Here is a 27,590-nt window from a genome sequence, read left to right as displayed (position 1 = left end):
GAAGGATAGGGATATTCCTGCACCCATCGAGAATGTTGTAATACCAGCAAAAACAGGGAAGTGTCAAATTGGGTAGTCAAATATTATTTTATTGTCTTATTTAAAAGAATACTTATCTTTTTTTCCTTTTCTTTTTATATCAAAAAAAAGAAAACTTATTTGGCGTAGGTAAGTGGGAATCCCAGAGATAATGACGACACATAATTTTGAAAATTTAAATTACCAAAGTCAACTCACTTACATATATAGTAGGTAAGCCATCCAAAACTTGCTCGGGCAAGTAGGCTTTATAAGAGTTCTATCACATTAACTTCTCAAATTGCTAACAATCTGAATAACAAAATTATTGGTATCTCGATCCATACTTACAAGGACAAAATTTTCCTTCAAATTGGATTCGATAAAATTTACGCACGTAAGAATCATACTCTAAGAACAAATATCAGATTAATAGAGTAGTGCTTAGCCGTGAATTGCAGTGTTGTAGTTAATAACTATTAAAATCATTTAATTAAAAAACCTAAGATAATAAGAAAAAATAGACATTTAAATAAATATTCTAATACGTCTCCTTGCAACTTAAATTCTCTTTTTAACAAGTGTACGTGGGTGAAAATGGAAGGAACTCAAGATTCGAACTCGTAACATTTACTATGATAGCATATTAAATTATCATTTATCTCAAAAGTTTAAAAATGATAAAATTAATATTCCAACAATAACAAATGACCAAAGTTTTTTCTCTGGCGCACTTTATTATGGTTAAGTTTGACAGTTGATGAGATGGCAACCAACCTTAAACAACCTAGAATATAATAGTTTAGTTGGAAGGAAGGCAAACCCTAGAAAGAAAGTGCAAGGAATTAGAGAAAGCTGGCTATTCTTTTTGGGTCAAAGCTTGGTAACTCATCACAGAAGAATGCATTTTGTTTGCTGGTGTTTGGGCTCTTAATTGGTATGCATATTTGTAATGTTGTTGCTTCTTTTGCTTGTAAGTTTTCTGGTGTTATATCCTGTCTCTTTTGCTTTTGTGCTCTTTCATGGGTTTCTGGTTTGCTGTGCTGCTGCTGTCTACTTCTTCCTCAATTGAATTTGAGAAAATCATTCACAGCCACATGATCTGATCATAGGGGAAAGCCTCCTCCCATCATTTTCTGTACACCATGAATTAAGCTGAGCATCTTCTCTCAAGCCCTCTACAAGGATACTAAGGACTTGATAACCAAAGATTTGGTCTTATTAAATCATAATTTTTCCTAAAAGCTTCGAGTTTTTGAGATAACTGTGGTACCCGCTATCCCAAAGATGCAGAAAAAAATTTGTAATTTCTTCAAGTTTCTTCGCCACCTTCTTCCCTCTTTGACTATTTTCTTACATTTCATTAGCATGATTTAAGTTAGAAGTTCAGGTGAAATAATATATAACATAAAATTTTCTTGCTAAACTCAAAATGGTTTCCTTAATCTCTTATTAATAAAAACACAAGTTCATAAAAAGATTTCATAAATCAACTTTTTTTCATCAAACTTGACATAAATCATAATTTGTAATCGAGTAAAAGTATTTCTTTTAACTTGTTACTTATGACATGTTGTACGATCTAACCTCCAAGTATTTGAAAATACCCGTGGCTACAGATGCACTATGACCAACAAATAAACTACTAGATGCACTCAACATGAACAAACGTAGTGATAGTCACACCATCACGCAACCATAACATCTATGTGATGCACTATATCCTAGCCAGGTTTCATGCTTCTATCTTTCTCTTATGCCAAATAGTTTATTAAAATATGGTTCCACCTTACACATGCTCATTTTTTTTTCTTAAAATTTCAATAATTATATAAACTTAGCATGTGTGGATGAGTGTCATTTTGTAACACCTCAATCCTAACCTTAGTTAAGAGACAGTAATTTGGACTCTATGGTTAGTTGAAATTAAGTTAGGCTTGGTCAGACAAGTTTTTAGACCCGAAAGGACCTCCGAGCTAGTTTATGGCATGGAGGTTCCCCTCAAGATCAATAATGGAGGTCTAGAAACCCTAAGGGTCAATCATCCCGTATGAAAATCCAATTTCAGGGTTTTTTAGCCTTTGGTAAGACTGTAACTTTTATAAATTCATCCTTAACTTTTGAGAGCAACAATTAAATACATCTTCATTCGACTTCAATTAGATGAGCCATTGATAAGATGAGTCATGGATAAGAGCAAAATTACTAGGATTGACACGATTAATTAAATGGATAAGAGCATAATTAAAAAGTTTGACACGATTAATTAAATGAGTTTGTCTTCTACCATTCATTGCAAGCTTAGACTTTGAAATCCCAACACTTCAAATTGAGACCAAAATAGAACATTATCTTATAATCCAGCTTCAGGAAATTCACTAATATCAGAACAAAATTTTACCCAATCAATTAAAAAACAAAACTTTACTCAATCAATTAAAAAACAAAATTTAATAGATGACATGACTAAATTTAAAAGAGAGAGCTCGCACACATGCATACGTGCAAAGGCACGTCTTCGTGCACGTGTGGGCACATCAAGGGGATGAACAAATACTAATTTTACAACTAAAACAGACAAACATATCACACTTCAGGGCATATAGTCATGTACTGAGTTGGAACTGTTGATGTTTAATGCTTATTCTTCTTCTTGCCTCTCTTCCTTGAACTAGTTTCAGGCCCTTCTTCCTCTTCAGCCTTCTGTTCTGCCTCTAATATGGCCAGCTGCATTATGTGCACAAAGAAAAGAACATAAAATATAATGTAAATTTGGATGCTTTTATTCCCAGGTAGAAGCCCTATATGAACCTTGAGATGCAAACCAAAAAGTTTACCTCATCAAGAATTGGTTTGAGTTCCCGGTATCGAGCTTCGGCAAGATCAAAACCATCCTTACGGAGCTCCTGTAAGCCACGACAATTTTATGTCACACATACATGAAGACACTCACCGGTACATTCATTTTCAATGCTCTATGCTTTACTTGGGGACTCAATAAAATTGGGATTACATAGGTTTGAGATCAATCTAGACTGAAGGGTCTGTATTTCCCCATCTACACAAAGCCACCAAAAATACACCCGTTCAAGTCAATCACTTCCAGAAGGTACTTAATGGAGCTTGTTTCATCCCAATTGTAAGTGGACAAGACTTGGGTTTGCCTTGCAGCATTAGAAATAACTGAAACCCAAATATTAGTATTTTTTTTATGTTTTACTTTTCAAGTTGGAACTAGGACAAAACCCTTTAATGAGTAAGTTGTTTTAAATGAGCCAAAAAAACCCTTTCCAGATTTCTTAATTAACCAACCGAATAAGAACAAAAAGCATTAGGACAGAACATGTAGTTAATTACAAGAAGAAAATAGAACCGTTCATAAATGGATTTACAAGGAAAAGAACAGACCTTCCCAGTGTGTTGAGTATGTTCATGAGCTGCCATTTGCCAGTACATATTTGTACGTTTATAGAAATCCTTCAAGGATTCTCCAGGCTTCAGATAAAAGATGAGAAGCTAACAGTTAGCAAAATTATGGGATGAAGCAAAGAATATATTCGAAGTCTAAGGTTGTATTGGGATGAAGAATATGAAAAAAGAAAATAGAATTTTGCAATGACAGGATTTAAACTGATGGGAACTTCAATCCCACCATTTAAGTTTCCATTGTTTGAATGAGTATATTTAAGAATGGAGAAATTAGAGTATCATAGTAGTTAAAAGAATTATAGTCATGGTGATGATGATGACATAGTGTCATGGTAATGGTAAAGGTACCACAGTCTAAAAATAATATATTTAGATCAATACACAGCCACGTATGTAAAAGTACCACTGGGGTTCTTTGCGAATCCGAAAGGCCTAGACTGGCTCTGATCTGCTCTATCCTGGCCCGTTTTTCCTTTCTTCTTAGACTCTTTCCCTTGCCTTTGATCAAGGCAACAGCATCCTCCATTTGAAGATCCCCATCACTCCTAGCCTACAAGCACAGAAGAGTGAAGCCAAAATTCAAATAAGCGGCAGACTTTCTTGAGTTTTATCCAATATATTTTTTTAAAAAAAGTAGAAACCGAAACATCCGCTTTATGCCGAATATCAGCAGCTTACCCACGCTCATGAGGGTTTAAAAGATCGCATATTTGAATATGATTTTATGGTACATAAAGAAATCAAGTACTCACGATTCTGATAAAATCAATAATATCAAAATATTGTATGACTTAGTTGATATCGGCGACACTTTTTGAAAAGCATTAATTTCCCACTAGAAACTGAAATACTAAGCTCTTCATATCCAAGGGGAAAAAAAAGTAAAGGGATCTATGATGATAAATGTAGTCAGTATGAAATTACGCATACTCAAAATTAGAGTAGGAAGAAGAAGAGAAAACAGGAGACAAGATTTCAAAGATCAAAATTTCATGCAATGGGAGGGGGAATGTTTAGGGTTTGCTGTTAACACGTAGAAGAGGGAGGGCACCTAACTCCTAAAAACCAACACAATTAATTTTTGCTGAACAAGGAAAACAAGAAGATGCACCTCCATATCATTATCATCATCATCATCATCGGTAGTCTCCTCACTGTTGCTACCGCTATTGCATTCGTCCTCAGTATCATCTTCATCTTCATCCTCATCTTCCTCCTCTGAGGCTTCTACCCATTCAGATTCCGATGCCTGTATCAGCAACATAAACAGTAGTCAGGCTAAACAGACAAACTTTAACAAAGCAATGATCACCGGTAGGATTATTTTCACATTGTTTCTCAGTATCAACTGAGTTGGATATGCAAAGACATAATATTTAAGAAAACAATTTGGTAATGGTGTAATTTAATATGACAATGACAATTAGAGAAATGTTATGCACACTCCTTAACATGGCAGTGAAAATCACCATTAAATTTTGGATCCAATAGTAATTTTCACCAACACGCTTGAGAGTGTGTGTAGCATTTTTCTGATAACTTAGCCACAACATCAGCTTTGACGTGAAATCTCATAGTAAAAAGGCAACCAATAAATTTCTAAATTGATTTTAATATCTAGCCTTGTAACCATAAGAATTGGTTCAGGATAGAAAAGACCAGTTTCAAACAATAACAAACTGGATTTACAAATTTATTTCTCCTTTTTATGCTTTCATAAGGTAAACCTATAAAGACAAGAGATTATGTCTTTCAAAAAATACTGTGGAAAAAAAAAGAAAAAAAAAAAAAGAAAAAGATACCCACTCGGCATATAATTTTTCTATTAAAAAAATTAAGCTAAGCAATCTTTGCCAAAGGTGTCATTTTACATGGGGCTCAAACATAACTCCATACAACATTTAAGAGTAGAGTACATCACGGTACTACTCTGCCATCTCAAAACCACAGAAGATAGCAATAAGCATTTATAAGTAGAGAGGGAAGCGGAACAAACCGGTATGATGCACTTCCACTCATCTAGTTTGCTGAGATTAAGGGAATGCAAATCATCAAGCGAAATTTCTTGATCTTTAACCTCCATCATGCCCCCATATATGTATAATGTATCTCTTCCAACAACCATGCAGGAGTTAATGCGCCCACAGGGTTTCACTATCTAAAAATTTGCACTAGGTTAATAATCCAATTGCTGGACAAATCTAACTGCACATGAAAAAATCTCAATCCAGCATGACAAACCTCTGGCAAAACAGAATTTTGCATATCCAATTTAGCACTAGATTCATGAGACTTTCCACCAGATTTGGCTGCCATCCCTCCATTACTGACAGTCACGGTTGTTTCCATATGCTGAGATATCTCATCAACGTTGCTTTCCATGTCATCTCCTTCTTCATGGTACTCTGAATTCACATCTTCACCATTTGCTGCACACTCCTCTTGTTCAATTGGATTTGTCTTATCATCAAGATCCACATCAGTATCTTTCTGACCAGAACTCCCTTTTAACTGCAAAACACCAATGCAAAATGTAGCCTCTATTAAAACAATCTTAAATGAATGACTTCCATATCATATACACAAAAAATGTAAATAGAATTTTCAATGAGAAAACAAATTGTGAGACAATTAGCTGGTATATATCCTCATTAAATATACTCATTTATGACTATACCTTAATTTTATCTTTTGTTGACTTCTCCTTCCGTAGCTCCAGTGGGTACCTATATACAGAAAATTAATATTTTTAAGTGGCACAAACTAGATCACATTCTCATCTAAAGGATTCATTGCCAGTACGCAAAATCACAAGTCATTCATTATTGAAGAATGATTAGAGAAAGAAAGAAAGCAAGATACAGGTTAGACAGGAAAAACAATACTATGACATTGCTATGGATTAAAAATATAAACGTATTACTTTTCAAAGAAAACATAATAGGCCTACATATCACAAATATTTACAGATAGCCAAGATTTAACTGAACTGAAAGTGCCAAATAATAGCCATAGAATATGTCAGCTTAAGGGGCTTTGACCACGGTTTGAATAATCTCAATCGTTTATAGAAATAATCTCAAGTAGAACTTACCAGCGATTGTTGTCTAACTGGAAGCCATAAAGTTCATTCAGGAACAAGCTCATTATTACATCACCTGCAAATTTTGGGGAAAAAAATAAGCACACACCGAAAAAGGAAAGGACAATCATGAAGTCAGAGACTTGACATTATAAGAAGCATGAATCTAATGTAAAGTAGTGAACAAAATTGAGTTCATCAAACAGAAAAAGCCACCAATTCAACTCAACAAAGCCCTAACATAATCATTTGAGCTCAATGACAACACTTGTATTTCACAATTCTGTTTCAACCTAGTGCAATATTTTTTTTTTTTTGATAAGTAATAAGTATTTTATCAAAACATACAGAGGGGCGCAACCCATATATACAAGAGGTATATAGGGAAACCCCTATTGATTAGAAAAAGATTTACAGAGGTCTAAGAAATCAGAAAAGATGGACTCATTCGAGTTCGACCAAGTCCCGTTCCAAGAGAACAAAGCATGTAGCGGCAACTTCCTCAACTCAATCATGCCACTCTCATTATCCTCAAAGCTGCGTACATTCTGTTCTCGCCATAAACACCACATCACACATAGTGGGACGAGCCTCCACATACACAAAGCAGACCTATTACCCAATTGACCCCTCCAACTTTCCAAGATTTCACTCACCTTTCGCGGCATAGCCCAACTCACTCCAAAGAGTTGAAAGAAAACATTCCATACCTCATTTGCCACCTCACAATGTAGGAGTAGATGGTCAATGGACTCTCCACAGTGTTTACACATATAACACCACTCAATAAACCATGGACAAACAAGTTTTACTTAACACCTTAACTCTTGTCTCCTTTTTTCCAGTCATGATTAGTACCTTGAACCATACAATTTCACTTTTCACAAATGCATATATTGGTCTTCACGAAACATAGCAAAATACAAAAATGCACTTAACTTTCTCCCATCTTGCCCCCATTTGGGGCTACCCTACCATCTCACAAGCATTTCCGTCACTAATTTGTTCCTTTTACATTCAAAGAATCATTCAACAGCAGACAGATGGGTTCCAAAGAGACAGCGGGTTAGAGGTCACAAGTTCAAGCCCACAGAGTAGGGGACTCAAATGAAATAGATTATAATATTCTTATGAGTAACAAAACTATAAATCCACCAAAAAAGAATCCACTTTGATGGGTGATAACCAAGTCCAGGAGTGACCATTTTATAATTAAGGATTGAAAATATGTAAGGCAGAGGTTGAGGGTGGTTTGCAGTTCAAATTTCTTAGGGGTTAGTTTCATATGGTATCTGCAAAAGAATGCATGCCACACAAGCACAGATTTGATATAGAAAGCAAGTGCGAAGAATTGAACAAAAGGTGTTACATTCCTGTAAAGATAAAAAAATTTAAAATAAAAATAAATAAAATAAAAAAAGGACGAAAAAAAAAACTGATAGAAACACAGTAAAACAGAGCAGAAACAACTAACCATCAACTTCCATATCCACCACACCCCCAAATAGCAAAGCCCGCCTCTTATGAACACACATGGAAAACCCAGCACGAGGCCCAGGAGGCATCCCACTTTTCTTTACCTGTTATAAAGGAAATTATATTAGTAACAATAAGACACATTAGCTACAATCTCACCAAATGAGAACCTGAAACATGAAAGATGGGTGAAACTTCATGAAAAGGTAAAACAGTACAGAAGTTGTTTGCTCATATTGCATAAGTCATTTATTTTTATAAAATATTAAAACATAACTAAAATAAGAACATAAGAGTCTGCAAATGTCATAATATGATTATTGTACTGAAAGGATTGCTCTCGTTTCAGAAGTTTCAGACAACGGCTTCAGACATCCTTAAGATGGTGTGAAATTGTAAAGGCAATTACACTGAATAATTAACCTACAATCATGGCGCAGCTACAGTTAATGCAATAAAATCAAGGATTCTCTACATATATCATATTTTAAGAAACAAAGCAAAGAAATAATGGAAAAATAATTATGTATTAATATGAAAGAAAACAGAATGGAAAAGCATGGTCATAAAGAGAGTTACATATGTACAACTCGTATGCCAAGGAGCCAATGAAGAAGGGTGTAGATGATCACTAATTCAATCTTGTCAAGTAAATCTGCCTATAGAATTACAGAAACTAAAAAGATGCAGACTGTAATTTAATGTCCATAAAAGAAAAGGTAAATAGTAGAATGTTGCAATTCTAGGTACAACAGGCATCAGTCTAGAGGAATAAGTAATTTATTTTTAAAGGAAAATACAACTCACACTCCTTACAGGAGTATGCCTGACCGCCCACCCTTTGTAATGAGAAGGGGGGGAGGAGAGCGGCTAAAGACCCATTGCACTCATGATCCTTTCTCAGTGCTCGATGAAACAGTCAATATATGATTTACGTATAAAAGATGATTTTGTCAGAAAATTACAAAGATCATCTTGTGGTTTTCATAGACAAGATGATGAAGTGCAAGTGACTCCTACACAATTGTGTCTATTATCATCACAAAACAATGCTTGCCTTTCCATTTCAACACACATCTATATATTCTTTGAAAAAACTAAAAAAAAAAAAAAAAGCATTGAGATTACAGACCTTGTTCCATTCCCAATTCCTGGGATCAAGGGACCACATGTCTGAATGAACAATTCCTTTCTCAGAACTGTTCTTATCAGATGAAATCTCTTTGGAATAGCCACCGTATAAGAAAATCTGCAATGTCAAAGGAGCTCTGTAAAATATATGGTTTTATTGTTCTCGTGAAATCACTTCAGTCTAGAGATGGCAAAAAAGACTAGTGTCAAATTCATCGAAAAGGATAAATTAAATCATAAACACAATATATCTTTTATAATATAATTATGAACGATAACTTAAAAAATAGTCTGGAAACCAACTATATGTACCAACTATATATATATATATATATATACACACACACACACATATATACATACATACCTGTGTATAAATATATACACACACACATATATAATCAAAGAGCAGCTTACACATTTCAGGCATTGCAATGTTCAAGAAACTAGGACTAATAAGAATATTAATTAACTTCTCCTTTCTACTTTTCCTTTTTTGGGGGGAGTTGGGGGGAGAAGAGAGGAGGTTAGCATACTTGTGACTCTGTCCAAAATTGAGAACCAATTTTAACAGCATGCATCAAATTAATGACCATTTATGTAGATAAATCACTACAATCCTACATCATCTCCAAGCGGAATCTCAAATTTTCTTTAGAGAACCTACCATAACTAAGTAAATATAACACTAAGCCATTACTGATACAAAGGAAGAATTGTTATCATTTCTCAAAAATACAATTCAAATTAATACTGGGACATGAAAAGAAGTGTAAGATTTGCAAAATTTATGAAATACCCCTAAAGTACAGAAAATAAATTCCTCCTGAAGTCCAGCAAAATTCGACATTCTGATGGATAATTATATGCCCACAGCCTTGGTAATACATCTTGGTCAAAGTATGGTAGATTTACAACGCAAAATAAAAGCATAAACTGCATTTCTAAATCACTGACCTCATCTTGGTTCACAAAAAACTGAAAACCACTGCGAGCACTTGGCCACATCGATCCAGGCCTAGGCTTTATTTCTTGCCACTGCAATACAACATGCACTAGCATCAGTTTATGGACAGAACCGTGATAGATAAGCATATTACTACCCACTACAAAAGGGGCCAAAAATGTTCACCTTGAACTGATCCAGGTCAAAAATATACAAATCATTATAATACCTGCACAAATTGTTTAAAAGAGATGCATTAATGATCATATGGCAGAGAGAAAATGGCATTAAGTGTATAAACACAAATTAATGTTTATTGTTGTAGACATTTAAAAAGAAACTTATTCTATTTTTAGATGGAGCACAGCAAACCATCCAGGAAGACAAGAGCTCAATAGTTTTCATCTTAAAAACATGTATTGCAAACAACATCAACAATAACAACATAATTAAAAGTCCCAATTCCATGACAACTGACAAGTATATAAGATAAGATAAAAAGATTCTGATTCTTGGTTCAGCCTCCATCTGTTAGAGAACATTCAAATACTTTGCTTAAGTTTCTCCAAATGCCAGAAATTTTGAAACCTGCATCTCTTGGGCAAAAAATTTTGACAGTTATCCTCAATTAAAAAGATGTACTATGAAGGGGACATTAATTAATTCATCCAAAAAAGAAAAAAGAAAAAAAAAATGAATTCTTTCAATCAATTTAAAACATCCAAAATCTTCCCAGTTGAAGTTAATAATCCCAATGCAGTTATCAAGAGACTAGAAGTACACATAAGTCAAAATCCATTCAAAGGTTAACGGTCTCTAGAAATTTTTTACAGAAACAGATATGTGACAAAATAAACTTAGCATTAGAGTCCCTATGGTGTTTTGGGACAGAGCCTTAAAGATTGAAGCAAACAGACAATCAACACCGATCCATAAGTTAACAATGATGAAACCTTCAACAATGTTGATAAAGACCCATCAACAACCTCACTTCTCTAAGAGTATCGTAGAAGCCACCGAAAACAATAATCTTGTGCTTGTATAAAACCTGTAACAGAACCATATAACATTATTGAACAGAAAAAAGGTCCATATGGGACAAGAAAGGGACTAGTATATAATTTATGGAATTGTGTGAAAACCTGAGTGGACATTAACCACCATAAAGATGATATAATGTAAGAAACATGATAGCATTCAAAATAGAATTGGGCATAAAACTAAAAAGCCTATGACTATGTTATTCAACAAGAAAGGAAAAGATAAATACTTGTGTGCATAATATGTTGGTCAGCATGTGCAGAGGTCAGTGTGCCGTGGAGAGAGAGAGATTTTGAAAGTTCCAAAGAATAAATTTTTTTTGATAAGTTCCAAAGAATAAATTTTTTTTTTTTTTTTTTTTTTTTTTTTATAAGTTCCAAAGGATAAAATTAGCAAGAAAGCAAACTAGGCAGTAGACAAAAAGATGCAAATTAAAAGCAATCCATTAAAGACGTTGGTGCCAATAGCATATGAAGAATATTGCAATACATTAACTAGTCAACAATTTGAGGGAGGCTGCACAGTAACTGCCGAGAACATTTTACATATTCTATGAGCATCTACATGGCACAGATGTCTTAACAAAGACAGACTGGAGAGCCAACTAATACTATAGCATCGATGAGAACCGAATAGCATGGTGCTCACTTTTCTAGCTTTCAAATACATGTAGGACTTATATAAATAAAATGTGCTCCTAATTTAACTGGACCAGATTAGAGAAAGAAAGAGGTGCCCATTTTTCAAATATGATCAAATCGGGTTTAACCACAAACGCATTATTTGATATAATGTATGTTCAATCCAGCCACATCCTGAGAGCATACTGCTTTTCTCCTCCCTATTGTTTCTCTTTTTAAAGTATCAAACTAATACTAACTGAAGCCTTTTTTTTCTTTTCGGTTAAGGACTACTAACAGAAACTTTTGTTGCCATGTCATACTAAAATCAACTCCGTATGGAAACATAAATATTGGCCGCAAAACCAATTTCCATCAAATTTATTTGAAACATTCATGTTTCAGCAACATCATTTTTGGGCATGCTCCATTTGTTTAGATATGTTTGTTCATCAAGTTAAGTTAGAAGTTAAGACGTTATCAATTATTGCTTCTATGTTGCTTTAATCCTATACAAGTCTCAGTACCTTTTTACCCAAATGTAATATAATGTGAACTAATGTTACAAATCGATTCTTAATATACATTAAGTTTCAATTGATGCATTTCCTTGTAATTCGACTGCATAGCTTGAAATTGGTATAGTTAGGATCCTAGCTAATTAAGTAAAGGGTGTATCAATCTAAAGCAACCTGAACTTACCATTCGATGACCTGAGCGTGGACTAGGGCACCCTTTTAGATTTAGCTGTTCCCATTGATTTGTCTTCAGGTCCAACATCCAAAAGTCCTATGACAATAATCAAAAGGGAACGCTGTTACCTTAAGCACAAAATTGACTAATACGTAGTTAAAAAAGTTCAAAACCTAAACTATAATGAACCATGTATTCTTGAAAAAAAAAAAACAAAAAAAGAAGCAAGATGACATAGGTTTCACCTTGTAGTGATGGAACCTCTCTTGATTTGGGGATGTAAATTCACCACCTAATGACAAAAGAATGTAACTATAAACATGATGCAAAAGAAACTAAATGTATGTGATCTTATGTCTGTGTGTGTCCGCAAATTTGTGCTTATTAAGCAAATATGTTATTGCTTTACCAAAGATATAGAGATAATTCTTCCAAGCAACTGTCTGATGAGCACTACGAGGAGGTGGACTATTAGGGCTTGAAATTAACTTCCATTCCTGTTTTTCCACATCATACCGGTAAAGATCACCATACACAAATGTCTGCAACAATTCAAGTTAACACAGAATCTAGTGAGTAAAAATAAAATGAACACAAACATCCTTTTTTCTTCAAATGAAAAAATTGTTCACACTGATGATATTAGGACCTAACCTTGGTACCATTGTAGAATTCACCCCCATAAAGGATCAGTTCCGTCTCTTTCAAGGGATTAATGTTTAGCTACACAATAAGTCAGCACAGTCATCAAAGAAATTTTTTTTTTATATGTAATCACCATAAACCATTAAACCACATGTCATCTTCGATCATCAAAGAAATATTTTAATCATATGGGCAAAAGAAAAAAGACAAAGAAGGGCAAGCTCAATAAAATTGCTAATAACTAAGGTAAGAGCATTACCGTACAGTTAAGGTAAGAGCATTACCGTACAGTTGGATCGGGGAGACGGCGCTGGGACATTCTCCTCAACATGGACTTCCTTCTTCTTTGCTTCCTCCTTTTGTATACTCAACTGTAGAATCAAATGCATCCATTAAAATTGTAAACTTTCAAGAAAACATCCACTTCTTCATAGTTTTTTGAAGCAACCAATATTACATTGGCACCAATAGGAAACATTTCCGTTCAATTCATAAACTAAACTTAATTTGAGCACATCTCTTTCTGAAAAACCACATTACATCTAAACATACAAAAAGCTCCATTTGTTTCTGAAAAAAAAAAAAACAAAAACCCAAAACTCGGATTCCACAAAATATAATTCCAAATCTTCATTTACCTCAAAAGATTATGTGGCACAAGAGCTTGAGGATATCCTACTACAAATTTCCGGCTCACCACTAAGAAATAAAGCATCCTTTTACACCTCAAACCATTTCTCTCCAAAAAAAAAAAATTCCAATGTTGACTTTCCAGTGAAACAGACAGAAGATAGCGCAAACTCTAAACACTGTAATTTTTTTTTATAAGTAATAATCCAATCTTATTAAAAATTCTAACACTGTAATCAAACAAGTATTATACGGTTTTCAATTTTCAATCAAAGAAGTTCAAACCTTAGAAGCATAATTCGACCATTCTCAATAGACCCATTAATTTATGCAACAAACTCAGCCGAATTAACTCATATTCAATTAATAATCACTTCAATGAAAAAACAGGCTTTAGGTAATATTGCAAATAGTGAATGAGTACCAAAATGGCATCGATATCATCCTCGGGAGAGAGCTTCTTGGACTCTCTGCGAGCTTTCTTTTCATCTGCTTTCGCTGTTTTCTTCTGTGTTTTCTCTTTGCCTTTCCCGGGCTTCTTCGTTTTCTTCCCCATCTTACCAGCGCGGCTCTAGCTCTCGGTACCAGGTGGAGGCAGTGAGTGAGACACACTATATAAATGACCGTGTTGGATCTAGACGGTGTGTCGTTTTGTAATAGGCGCAGGACAAACTAACCGTTTTGTGTCAAGGGAGCTAAGCAGATTACCCTAAGCGAACCTCCTTTTTTTTAAAAAAAAAAAAAATGATATTCTATGGAAATACATATAGCCATATAGGCCAAGGAGGCCTATGACCTCCCCTTATTTATCAAATTTTCTCTTATTAAGTTTAATATAAATGTATTTTTAAATTTAAAAATTAGGTTAAACCCCTTATCAAAAATACGCTCGTTCATACTTTGATTCTCGTATAATAAATCACGATTTCGTCTACACTAACCATGGTCTTAGTCAAGAGCTATCCCTTTTTTGTTAAAAAAATTAAAAATTAAAAATTATACTTTTATTTCACTTTATTAACATTAACATGACAATGTTATGGATCTCCACTCCCTGCAAAACCAGGGATGATTGTGCATTATTATCCAGATAGCTTGCTTGCACAGTAGGATTGGGCTTACTAATTGCATTGGTGGGCCTGCAAGTCCACATGGGTGTAATAAATAGGGTTGTTGGTGGGATTGGGCTCTAGATTGCTCTTAGCCCTCTATGATTACACTATAGTAAATACTAAATAGGGTTGTTGTTGGCGGGCTTGGGCCTGCAAGTCAATAGAATAACCATTCCAATGATGTATTCTGCAAACCATATGAGCCCTTAGTTTTGGCCATTACAACCAGAAAGCAGTCCATGTTATTGAAACAAGTTATGTGCACGAGATGCCTCTAAACTTATGGATTAGCTCATGTGAAAGGTTGTTCGGATCCTATATGTTTGAATAGGTATCAGGCAGCTTAAGCACCACCTGTTTTAGGTTGCTAACTTGAACATATGTTCGAACAAATAAGACCCGAACATCGTCATTACACGAAATTCCCATAATATGTAGGAGGGTGGTAACTTTTCTAACAACGTTCTTTCTACTCTTGAGCCTGAAGTGAACAATGAAAAAAAAAATTGAAACAGCTTAGTTATTCAACTATTTACAATAAGAGGTGAACTGGGATCCAATGCAACGAGCTTGTTTATTGCATGTGCAATGGGTAAGCTCATATGAAAGGTTGTTCGAGCTTACATTTTCGAATAGGTGTCAAACAGCTTGAGCTTCATCTATTTGGGTTGTCCAAACAAATAGGATCCATATAGCTACATTGTATTGTACAGAATGTAGGGATTAACAATTTTTGACATCATAAGCGAAGGGTTATAACTTTTTCCAACAACATTCATTCTACTTCTCGATTAAGTTGTAATATAGGGGTTGACAATTTTTGACATCATCAGCGAAGGGTTATAACTTTTTCCAACAACATTCATTCTACTTATCGATTAAATTGTAATGTAGGGATTGACAATTTTTGACACCATCAGCGAACTTAACACAAAATTAGCAGGTTAAGATACAATGATCTAACATGTTTAATTAAATGAATCGGGTCAATACAACTCAAACCCAACCCGACACACAAAGTGAGGAGATTGGTTTAGTTCATAATTTCATATAAAAAAAAAGTGGGTGAAATGATGAGGGAAAGACAAATCTCAAAGCCCTTTAAAAAGTAGAGCCTTTGTTATTCTACCTCTGGAGTCTGTACCATTAATGGCAGTGCCAGTGCCACTGTCCATCCATCTCAACTTGGGACTCTTGAAACCTTTTATTAGTAAATGCCAAAGCCTTATCACAAAAGCAGACTTTTTCTCCTCCTTTGTGGTTGTTTTTGTCTCTCAAAAGGAGAATCCACTGCCTGTTCAGTTCTACAGAAGATATAAAAAAAAATTGAACCGTTTTGCGCATGCGAGAGTTATATTTGTATAATATCCTTAAAGCTCTTCCTCCATTGGAGATTTGCCCACCTGCATACAAATAACCAGTATCCTACTACTGCTACTGCTTTTACAGCTCATCACATGCATAGCTCAATATTACTATTTGTGCCTACATTTACTGTTGCAAAAACATTTGAGAAAAAAGGTTTTTTTTTATTATTATTATTTCAATAATTTACATGCCCAAATGGAATCTTATAAGAGGCTGGGAGACTAACTTTTTTCTTATTTAAGTGCCTAATTATTGGAGGGCTCTTTGTTAATGTATTAGACATGAAGATCCTAATTCAGGCTCATTGCCAATTACTATGTGTAATAGGGTTTTTGTCTGTAGTGATTTGAGGTACGATTTTGTTTTGCTGTCGAGATTTTGTTTCTGAGACGGTTCTTTTTAGTGTTCTCATATCCTATGTGAATATATTTTTAAAACGCAGAAGAAAAAAAAACTTACCACATTGGTCCTTCATATTTTTTGGAGAACACTAAGAGGAATTGTAACATTTCTTTTATATCTAACAATGTACATGATACTACATCGATGCTAGAAATTACACTTTTTTTCTCACAACTCTCTCACCATGTTGACGTGGAAATACTAATAAATCTTTGATTTATTTATTTATTTATTATTTTTTTAAAAATAATGATTGATTGGCATTGCAACGTCAGCAAGAAAAATAGTAGTGGGATATAAGTGTAGTTTTTAGCATTACTAAAAATTTTAAATGGCACGATAACATATTTATTATGTAGCAACATACAAGTCATTAAATTTATAAAATTTAAAGTAAACCATAAAATAAATTCTCTTTAATTTCAAATGCTTGAGCTTTTACCCTCTCTTTTGTGCCTGGGAGACTCACCCTAATTGAATTAATGTATCCAAAGACATGAAAGAGCTATTTAGGGATAACCTGGCAGCCTTTGTTATTATAATTGCACGCCTTAAACACGTCTTTTAACGTATATTCCCACCTCTACAATTTTATTATTGCTTCACAATTCACATTTTCATACGCACTCACCTGGTGATAGCTGATAGGTCCCCATCACTTTTTCTTCTTTTCATGCCAAAGCAAAGCAACTAAGAGTAGTATATTCACATTAGATGCTTTAAACTTTAAAGGGTCATTTTCTTTCATTTTTAAAGGGTCGCACCATGTTTTTATCTTATTTTTATTTAATTTTCTTGTTATGAAATTGTCTATTGCTCTTTGCATCAACTATTGGTTTTTTTCTTTTTTCTTTTTTTTAAATACAGGCTAATTAATAGTGCCACATCATAAAAATGAGATTAAAATACAGTATATAGCATGACTCTTACTCTTAAATTTTGCTGATATGATATTGTCAATTAGTATTTGGGGTAATTACCATTTCTCCCTATCAATTACAATACATTGGTACTTTGCTCCCACGAACTGACAACCTTACTTATTGCCCGATCCCATCAAACTACCATTTTGTGTCCAAAACCTCCCTTCTGTCAGTTAAAGGCGTTAACTCAGATGGTCAAAGTGACAATGCGTTGTAGTTCATAAGGGCAAAGTGACAATGCGTTATAATTTAAGGAGGCAAAGTGACGAGTTGACATTCTGAGTTAACACCTTTGACTAACGAAATTGAAGTTTTGGGTACAAAATAGTAGTTTGATGGTGTCAGGCAGTAGGATTATCAGTTCATGAGGACAAAGTGACAATACGTTATAGTTGATGGGGAGAAAAGGTAATTACCTCTTAGTTTTTTATTAAGCCATTATTTAAAATATAAAAAAGATTTATGCACTGATTGACACTACCACGTAAGAAAGATGAGATAAAAAAAATAAAAATGCAATGTATGGCATTACTATACAATTAGCCTTAATATACAATTATCCAGTTTTTCCCAATCTGTCATTTTAAAATATATGCTACAGTCAGCCTTGATCTACAGTTATAATACGAAGGATCACTTTTATCATTTATATACTATTTTATTAATTCCTCTCTTCTTTAACTTAATAAAAAAACAAACAAAATTTCCTCTTTATCTCTCCATAATTTTTCGTTATGTAAGACTCATTCTCCAAAATAAATAAATAAATAAATAAAAAAGTCATTCTTTATAATAAAGAATAACAGGAAATAGAGTGTTTTTCAAAAGTGACTATTCAAAATAGAAAAGGTGAAGTTATTCTTCCAAATTTTTTTTCTTCATAAAAAAAAAAAAAAAAAAAAATGTAATCATTGTTGATGATAGAGCCATGCTCTTGTGTGATTTGAGAAGCCAAGTTTATTCTATTTTCTTTATTATATGTTTATTTTTTGTCTAAAGAGGCATCAACTTTATTCGAAGGTCATCAAAATAGTTGAGAGAGGAAGTTACGATGCCTTTATTTTACGGTTCATTTTAAATGGATGACTCGGATTCTGATACATCACTAAAAACGTAAAATCTTCTCTCTTTTTAGATGTCGCTGACCCTATTGCCGAATCCGAATCCGAATCCGAATCCCCACACGTTAGGGTATAATTCGGAAACCTAAGTGCAGCAAATCCTCATTCCCTATAGCTAATCTCCATCCCATAAAAATGAAGTTCTTGAGGACAACTTTTAAGTGTGACTTGAAGATAGTGGTCCATGACCTAACCCACAACCTTGCAGGGCACAGAAGCCCTAAGATTCCCTTCAAGTGATATCTCTTTAAAAACCATTGAAGATCGTTCAAAGATACTGATTTTGGAATTTTGAAGCAACTGCTTATAATGCAATTGCCTAACAACAGCAAGAAAGAATTAAAAATTATTTTTTTTCCAGGCATAAATAATTGATTAAAAATTAATATCTAATCGATAATAAAGACTTGAGTCACTTGATCAATCTTAATGGATGGTGACGATCTAGCACAGATTCTTATGGTTGTCATCAAGGGTCAAATTTTCATATATATTTAGTCAATGATGGGATTACCAACCTATTAAACTATTGAATAGGAAAAGTTTATGCATATATATATACACACATATGGGTTTGTTGATAAAAAAGGACAAAAGAATTGATCTTCTTGCAATAGGATTGCATGGCTTATGGCTACGTTTATTCCTTTCTTCATTTCTTTCTCTGTTTTTTTCTAAGCATTTCTTTATTGCTCTTTGTATTCATATGCTTCAATAATAATTCAGAAGTTAATCAGGAATATTCATCAAAATATATTAATTGCAATCAATGGTGCTCGGTGCATGATTCATCACTTAAAAGGATTCAGTCTATAGAAGTTTCTAAACTTGTGTGTTTATGAGCTTCTAAATCTTTTAAGGCAATTCTTTAATGAAGTTCTTCAAACCATAACTATTATTTATAATTAATTAACCTCTAAAACAATGCTATTGATCAATTTCTAAAGACATTGGTAAAATGGAAAGAAAAAGAAAACCCAAAGTAAGAATTTTCTCTTAATGGCTCAAAAATTAGGCTTGATCGACCTCTCATTCAGGGTTCTATCCCGTTGAAAAATCTTGATTCCATCCCTAATAAAGCCGGGTAATGAATTAGGTGCCATGTTAATGTTAATGCTATCTCCCTTTCCAAAACCAACATTTTGTTTAATTTTCTTTGGTGGGTAAGCAAATCTTATTATAAAAGAAAAAAAAAGATCTTTCATGCAACCCCACATACAACTATCCCATAAAGTATACTGCTCCCATGTAACTCCTAATTCTTATATTCACCATTCAGATTGCATGGTGCTCACTTTTCTATATTATCTAAGAAGATTCCCTTCTCTCTGTAGCATATTATAAGTACAAGCACCTCCATGCTTACACACACAGAGAGTTTGAGAGAGAGAGAGAGAGAGAGATGGGGGGTGAGGTGTGTGCAAGAATGGGAGGTGGGTTATGCAGAAGGATAGCCAAGTCATGGAGTAATATGCAGAAAGGCCTAAACGATGCCGTCTCAAAGAGCTTCATAGGCAAATACTTCAAGTTAGAAGCTAGAAAGAGCTGTTTTACAAAAGAACTACGTGCAGGCACTGCCACTTTTCTCACCATGGCTTACATAATCACCGTCAATGCCACCATCATCTCCGACTCTGGCGGAACGTGCTCCGTCGTCGACTGCACGCCTCCCGCCGCAAACCAAACAGCCACCCCGGATTGCATGTTCAAGCCCAACGCCGGGTACCAAAACTGTCTTTCAAAAACAAAAAACGACCTTATTGTTGCCACTGTTCTGTCGGCCATGATCGGGTCAATTGCTATGGGAGTTCTTGCTAACCTTCCCTTGGCCTTGGCTCCTGCCATGGGCGCTAATGCATACCTCGCCTACAACATAGTCGGCTTTCATGGCTCCGGCGCCGTCTCGTACGAAACTGCATTAGCAGTGGTCTTAGTTGAAGGTAAACACGTAAAATATTTAATTAAAATTATATATGAATGATGGAGACAATATTTGAACTCAAAATCTTTGATGTAATAGAACGAGATGAATTTAATTATTTAATTTATATTCTAACAGGTTGTGCCTTTTTCGTGATATCTGCTATTGGCCTCCGCGCAAAGCTCTCCAAGCTTATTCCTCGTCCAGTTCGGCTCGCGAGCGCGGTGGGGATCGGCCTTTTCATTGCATTTGTAGGCTTACAAGTGCAGCAAGGAGTAGGCCTTGTTGGTCCTGATTCGTCTACATTGGTGACCATCACTGCCTGCGCAAATACAAACCCAGAAACTGGTGAGTGCAATGGTGGAAAGTTGCAGAGCCCGAAATTCTGGATTGGAGTGGTTGGCTTCATGATCACATCTTTTGGTTCAATGAAGGAGATAAAGGGCAGCATGATATATGGCATTCTTTTTGTGACATTGATATCATGGATTAGGGGAACCTCAGTGACAAATTTTCCCAACACCCCACTTGGTGATAACAACTACAACTACTTCAAAAAAGTTGTTGATTTTCACAAAATCAAATCCACAGCTGGGGCTATCAGCTTTAGAAATTTCAACAGAAGTGAGGTTTGGGTGGCACTAGCAACCTTGTTCTATGTTGATGTTCTTTCTATCACAGGCACAATGCACACAATGGCTGAAATTGGAGGGTTTGCTAATGATGAAGGAGGCTTTGAAGGTGAGTACTTGGCCTACTTGGTTGATGCAGGCTCCACAGTCATGGCATCCACCTTGGGAGTTTCGACGGTCGCCACTTACGTCGAGTCATCGGCGGGGCTGCGAGAAGGCGGTCGGACAGGATTAACTGCCGTGATCGTCGGTTTATATTTCTTCGTTTCACTGTTTTTCAACCCACTGTTTTCTAGCGTTCCTCCATGGGCGATTGGCCCTTCGCTTGTCATGGTTGGGGTGATGATGATGAAGGTGGTGAAGGACATAAATTGGGAGAATATGAAGGATGCAGCCCCTGCTTTTGTGACCATGCTTCTTATGCCACTAACTTATTCCATTGCAAATGGGATCATTGGTGGGATTGGTCTCTATATCGCTCTTAGCCTCTATGATTTTGTTGTGGGCTCGATCAGGTGGTTGATCAAGATGAGGAGGAGGGTAGTTGAAGAACAAAATCAAGTTTCTGCTACAGTTGGTGTAGATCCAACTGTTGAAGCTGTCTAACTATGGTAGAGCCTTAGGGCTTAGAGGTTAGTTATTTAGTTCAAGTTTTGTTTTTGTAACAAGAAATGCTACTCTTCGTATCTATTTATTATATTCATTTCATACTAGATTGATGTAACGTATTTGAAGTGCTTTTTCTTTTTTCTTTTTTTCTTTTTTTTCTTTTTTTTATGTGGGTGTGAAATGAGATTTGAAGAATAGCATTACTCTTTTACAATAGTAATTTGAGATTAACATTTCAAAAAAGACAGTTTTCCTCTAAGAAATACATGTGAAAACACACTATAAGGACATGTGTCAATTTAATAGACTAGATTGCAGAAATTTTATCCAACCCCAAAAGAAAAGTCTATCTAGGCCCCTACGGTTTGTTTTATTAATATTCCAATCAAAGACTTTATTTCTCAAAAGGATTTAATCCTTACCTATCCATGAAAGATTCAGGGAAGAATAGACATTCTTGTGATATAGCGGATTATGATTGTTGTAGAGAAGCAGCGTTTTGTTTAAGAAATCAAACCAAAGATCATGATTGTTCATGTTGCACAACAGACTTCACCCGATCATTAGGTAAATTGTATTAACATTCCTAAATATAACCAAAAAAAAAAAAAGGAGGCCCATAGATGTTGGATTACAATTCCAAGAGTTCTTCACATAATTCTGGTCTATTTATATATACAAAATATGAGGTTTGAAGCAAGTCCAGCTTTGTTTACCACCTTCGGGCGATTTTGACACTATATATACCCTCCGAGACACTCTCAACCCCAAAAACACACTCGTCTCCAGGTTGAATGCCATTTGCCTTGCTAAAATCTTCCCAACAATTTGTCAAAAGTATGAGACGATACTTCTCTTGGTAGAGTACTGGCCACAATCTCATAGCTGGATCTCGCAGGAGAACAACCTTCCTTGACATTTTTGCTCTTCCCTGGTTAGATGACAAACATGAAGGCAACACCTACACAAGTATTTGAGGGAGGTGAAAATAGTCAGTAGGCACAAAATGAAAGACCGATACCCGGGTATGAGATGGACGCAAGAATGAGGAACCGACGTCAAGCAGAGTTCATCTACTAGAATGATCAACTTAATCATGAAATACATTGAATGAAATTCAGGTCAGTCAAATGCATGATTTCTTTATTTAGAGAAAACATGATACAAGACGGTTTTTATCCTCACTCCGGATCGATTTCTACTCACAATCACTTGATCAATAATAAAAACACATTCACTAATTCACAAACAAATACAAACACGCATATGTTTGCGTGTGCGGGCGTGTTTTTTTACATTTAATGATAATATAGTGTTACTGCTTGCATATACTGATTAAAAGGTATGATTTAACTATTTCAGATTAATTTACAGATGCCATGCCACCAAGAAGTGACTCAAACATTTCATTCATACTTAACAGACTTCTGTCAAACGAGTAGAAGTAATAATAAAGAAGCATACAATTTCCAGGTGCAGCAAATGGAATGACAATATTAAGGACGAAATAACAGGATCACTGAAACTAAAAATTAGCAACTGCAACATGAAACAATATTGTAGATGAAGAACAAATTTCTGGAGTAAAACCAATTTTAAAGTCGATAGTAACAAACACAGAAAAATGCTAACTCGATAGGCTAATGAATAACATACAAGAAAAGAATGACTTTCTGTGGCCACCACTCTAATTGGTGAGGAAATTCCAACAGCGTCGATACTTTCAACTTTCACCACTCCAGGAACAATATCTTTATCTCTTACAATCATATCAGAACTCTGATTATTCTCCTCCTTAATCAACTTTGGCTCCTTCCCTGGATTTTATTGCACACAGTTATTTTGAGATGATAAAAAATAAAAAAATAAAAAAGCAAAACAAGATGCATAAGCATGTGGGTACACACACACAAACAGAGCTTCAAATGGGCAGTGACTCCTTAAATGACAAAACATGAAAATAAAACTTTACCACATATTCCTTGAATTATCTTCTTACGACTGCAAAAATCTGGAGTCAGCCCCACTCGCTCTTCTTTATATATTTTATTTATTTTACCTGTTCAACATAGCAATTAATTGTAGTTGAGACATGAGATGAAATATATTAAATGGCCACCATAAATCACAAAGGAAATGTAGTTTTTGTGATGACACATTAGCAAAGTATGCTCCCAGGGGACATGGCCACCTGATCGTTTTCTGATATTGACTAAGAGAGGTTTCCAAGAACAAAACAAACAAAACCAATAATCAGATCATAAATGAAACGATAAAATGAATATAAACACAAGAATTCCCCACAAGAAAGCAAATAGAAGGGACTAACTTGATGCTGCAGCACCTGATCCCTTGGCAATTGGGCACCTTGTAATTCCTCTATTTGATGTGTTAGATATGTTCTCTTCATTTTCTTCAAGTCTCACAGCCGATTTGGTCAAGGGATGCCAAGATCTCTTATCATCACAAGATATTTTATCTGAAGTGGATGCCTTCTTATCAATTGGGCACCTTGTAATTCCTCTTTTTGATATGTTAGACATGTTCTCTTCATTTTCTTCAAGTCTCACAGCCGATTTGGTCAAGGGATGCCAAGATCTCTTATCATCACAAGATATTTTATCTGAAGTGGATGCCTTCTTATCAATTGGGCACCTTGTAATTCCTCTATTTGATATGTTAGACATGTTCTCTTCATTTTCTTCAAGTTTCACAGCCGATTTGGTCAAGGGATGCCGATTTGGTCTAGGGAATCTTGCATCTTCGACTGCAGCTTTATTCCTAACATCACCAATTGTTTCCAGGTTAAACAAGTCAAGTACATCGCTCCTCTCATTTCCTTGTTTGTCTCTAACCTCTCGATCGATAATGTAATATGGCTCTTCAATGTATTCTGCATTGGACACAGGTTTGGCCCTTTCCTTGCTCTTCTCACCATTCAAAATATTTTCAGAGGCTTTTAGTATTAGTTCCACATCATTTCTCTCGCATTGGCTTTGACTAATTTCAACATCTGACACAGATCCAATGGAGATGTTTGAACTGTGTTTATTCATTGAACCTTCACCAATTGTGTAGTGTTTGCCATGTTTGGCAGTACAATTCCAATCAACCCTAGCTCTTTTCTTGGCATTGCTGTTCTCAGGAAAATCTATTTTTTCACACCCAGTTGTATCAAAAACCTTAACATCAAAGTGTGATCCCATAATGTAACTGAACATCAAAAAATCCCCAACTTGTAAGCCATGGTCTGATGAAAAGGAACTCCATCCTTGTTCAAAAGCAAGAGAGCCATCAAGATTGGATATTGTTACTCCCCATTGCTGCCCACTTGAGTCCTCAAGAAACGTTTTCTGATTTTCCAATGATGACACTGTAGCAACGAATTTAGGGGGCAAATACTGCATGACAAACATCATGTTTAGAAAAGACATGCATGGAAGTAGTTCATCAGAATAAAGAAATGATCTGCAGATACGCCATTTCTAAGTGAAATGCACTAATTATCAGTATGAGGAAAAGTTCAAAAACATGTCAGGGTGTCAGAGAAGTCTCTTTTACACCCCATAATTTACATCAATTCTCAATAAATAGATATCAGTATACATTAAATAAAGTACATCAAAAGAAAAGTGAATATGAACTAAGGTTCTTGCACTTGTGCATTTACTATGGGTTCTTGCACTTGCACTTTTTTTTCTTTTTTCTTTTTTTTTTTACATTAAAAAGGTGTCGGATTCAAGGGATAAAGAAGTAAATAAGTAAATTTTGTCAATTTACAGTAGGATGTACTTTTCAAGAAAAGATCAATCAGGAACTATTAAATTTTTTGCGAGGCACTGTTCAGCAAATTTCAGCTGTATGCAACCACAAAACCTGAATTGTTATATATTCCATTGGATAAGAATGTACTGAATAAAGTCCAACATACATTTGAGAATTACTGAAAATAACACTTGGAAACCGATCATTCAACACCCCAATAAAATTCTATAAGGAGATCTAATTCTCTGTTTCAAGCAGCTGCCAAAACAGATCAAGATTTCACAAAAAGATCTAATAGTAGAAGGAAAGAACATTGTTAAATCAATTGAAATTCAGTCATAGTAACACCACAATACATAAACACAAATAGCATAATGAAAGCAAACATACTAATGGTGCGCTAAAGCCAAAAGTGAAAGCAATAAACATATAGAGTGGCACAAAGAGAAGAAAAATAATTAAAAATTATCATACCAAGACTTGTGAAAACCGATCACCAATCATGACTTTGAAAAAAGAGGTGACTAGAGGTGATAAGCTTTTCTTCCTCCCATGAACCAGTAAACATTTCTTGGTGCACTCCGGACAAGCTTCCACCTTGCAAGCCATCGCCCCCCTACTTTGTTGACCACTTGCTCCACTGCAAAACCTTATTGTTTCAAACAACAAAAGAAAATTAATTAGGAAGAAGACAAACACAAACCAAGAGATCCTCTCAAATGCAAAATTAGAAAAACAAAATTCTTGCCAGGAAGTTGGTGGGCTCATCATGAATTAGGCCGGGGTGGCTGGTGGTTTCGGGATTCCGTAGAAAATGCTTCTTTTATGCCTCTGGTTTAATTGATAGCTACTTTTGGGAATTGGCAATCCTCTGGATTGCTCTCAGGGCAACTTAAAACACATGGTATACGTAGTTAAAGCTATGAACTTTTTACCAATAAAGTCTTTCCAGAAACTTAGGCCCTGTTTGTTTCATTATTTGGTAGATTTTTTTTTAGAGAACAAGAAAGATTAGGTCCAAAAGTTGCATTCTTTGACAAAGGGCAACATAAAGCACGTAAATCTTCATACTTACACTGACAAGAAAGAAACTTTTCCCAGAAAACTTTTCCAAAAAACCATTTTTCCATTGCAACAATCCGAACCTCTATGCTTGTGATTCTAGCCGAGTTTGAGCGTCTGACAAACTAAACATAAGCCCCACATGAACCAGTTTGAAGCACATTGTTATGATCAAACCATGGACATGAATATATTTTATGAAGCACTTAGATTCAAGCCAAAATTCTCAGTGAAAACCTGAAATATATAAGAGAGAGAGAGAGTGGAATCACTTGGTTCTACTGCTCTTTGGGTATTGCAGGGATGTGCTCTGCATCTTCTTTTGCTCTGTTTTTCTGTGCGTTTGTCTTTCAGAGTAGGTCTACGCAGTCTCCATCTCCAACCCCAAGCACGCCAAATGACAGTCTCTTTTCAATGTTCATAATCCTTTCTTTTTGTCCTCTCCTCAATTATTTTTCACTTCTTCCCAAAAAAAAATAGATATGGGAGTAATTGGATTGTTTGGATAATTTACAATTTGACATAAATTTTCTCCAAATCCGTAAGGGGGAAATATCTCTTCATCCATATAAAATAGTATTAAATGTCTATAAATATTTAAAAAATATATTAAATTCAAACTGTAAACTGCTATTAATAAGATTAAGAATTTAATATTCTTTTTAAATGTTTATAAATACTTTACACTATTTTACATAAATTTTAAGATATTTCTTACGTTTTGAGAAAAATTTTATACTTTACAATTTAAAAAAATTGTGTAAAAAAAAAAAAGAGTAAATGTAAGCATAAATAGAATTCATCTTTCCAATTACATTGCTTCCTCCTCCTTTTGGCCATTTTAGCAATGGACATGCCAAATTTTTATTTTTTTTAACTTTATAATATTCTTACTTTTTATATTACCACATCAACCTTTTTTTTTTAATATAATATTATTCAAATAAAAAATTAACTGCAAAAC

At 34.8% G+C, this 27,590-nt stretch overlaps 3 protein-coding genes across 7 annotated transcripts; 1 reads left to right on the top strand and 2 right to left on the bottom strand.

Moving 5' to 3' along the window:
• Positions 1-2,347: 2,347 nt before the first annotated feature.
• LOC132175471 (Galactose oxidase/kelch repeat superfamily protein) lies at positions 2,348-14,300 on the bottom strand. The gene is made up of 20 exons (XM_088514828.1): positions 14,136-14,300; positions 13,366-13,452; positions 13,091-13,159; positions 12,846-12,978; positions 12,682-12,728; positions 12,446-12,532; positions 11,069-11,130; positions 10,269-10,311; positions 10,094-10,174; positions 9,138-9,254; positions 8,004-8,109; positions 6,542-6,605; positions 6,125-6,173; positions 5,689-5,958; positions 5,444-5,605; positions 4,559-4,696; positions 3,851-3,997; positions 3,427-3,513; positions 2,856-2,924; positions 2,348-2,745 (listed from the first exon to the last, which is right to left on the bottom strand). Exons 1-20 carry the CDS (start codon positions 14,265-14,267, stop codon positions 2,653-2,655), a joined length of 2,043 nt encoding a protein of 680 aa, XP_088370954.1. The 5' UTR covers positions 14,268-14,300; the 3' UTR covers positions 2,348-2,652.
• A 5,724-nt stretch (positions 14,301-20,024) lies between these two features.
• On the top strand, positions 20,025-21,796 carry AZG2 (Xanthine/uracil permease family protein). The gene is made up of 2 exons (XM_059588652.2): positions 20,025-20,577; positions 20,697-21,796. The coding sequence occupies exons 1-2, from the start codon at positions 20,040-20,042 to the stop codon at positions 21,794-21,796; spliced, it is 1,638 nt and encodes a 545-aa protein (XP_059444635.2). The 5' UTR covers positions 20,025-20,039.
• A 557-nt stretch (positions 21,797-22,353) lies between these two features.
• LOC132175350 (uncharacterized) lies at positions 22,354-27,066 on the bottom strand. 5 transcript variants are annotated; one of them, XM_059587266.2, is made up of 8 exons: positions 26,899-26,918; positions 26,640-26,751; positions 26,039-26,204; positions 24,129-25,200; positions 23,991-24,011; positions 23,772-23,858; positions 23,456-23,616; positions 22,354-22,760 (listed from the first exon to the last, which is right to left on the bottom strand). In XM_059587266.2, the coding sequence occupies exons 2-8, from the start codon at positions 26,684-26,686 to the stop codon at positions 22,512-22,514; spliced, it is 1,803 nt and encodes a 600-aa protein (XP_059443249.2). In that variant the 5' UTR covers positions 26,687-26,751; positions 26,899-26,918; the 3' UTR covers positions 22,354-22,511. The 5 variants fall into 5 exon arrangements, with proteins under 5 accessions (XP_059443249.2, XP_059443248.2, XP_059443251.2 ...); XM_059587265.2 differs by lacking the exon at positions 26,640-26,751 and having other exon boundaries at positions 26,039-26,213; positions 26,899-27,066; XM_059587268.2 differs by lacking the exon at positions 26,640-26,751 and having other exon boundaries at positions 26,039-26,213; positions 26,864-26,956.
• Between the last annotated feature and the right edge of the window lie 524 nt (positions 27,067-27,590).

This window comes from Corylus avellana, chromosome 3 (genome assembly GCF_965113065.1).
Source record: "Corylus avellana chromosome 3, dhCorAvel1.hap1.2, whole genome shotgun sequence".
Lineage (NCBI taxonomy): Eukaryota > Viridiplantae > Streptophyta > Magnoliopsida > Fagales > Betulaceae > Corylus > Corylus avellana.
The sequence above is the reverse complement of the archived record's forward strand: the minus strand, read 5'-3'. Positions and strand labels throughout refer to the sequence as shown.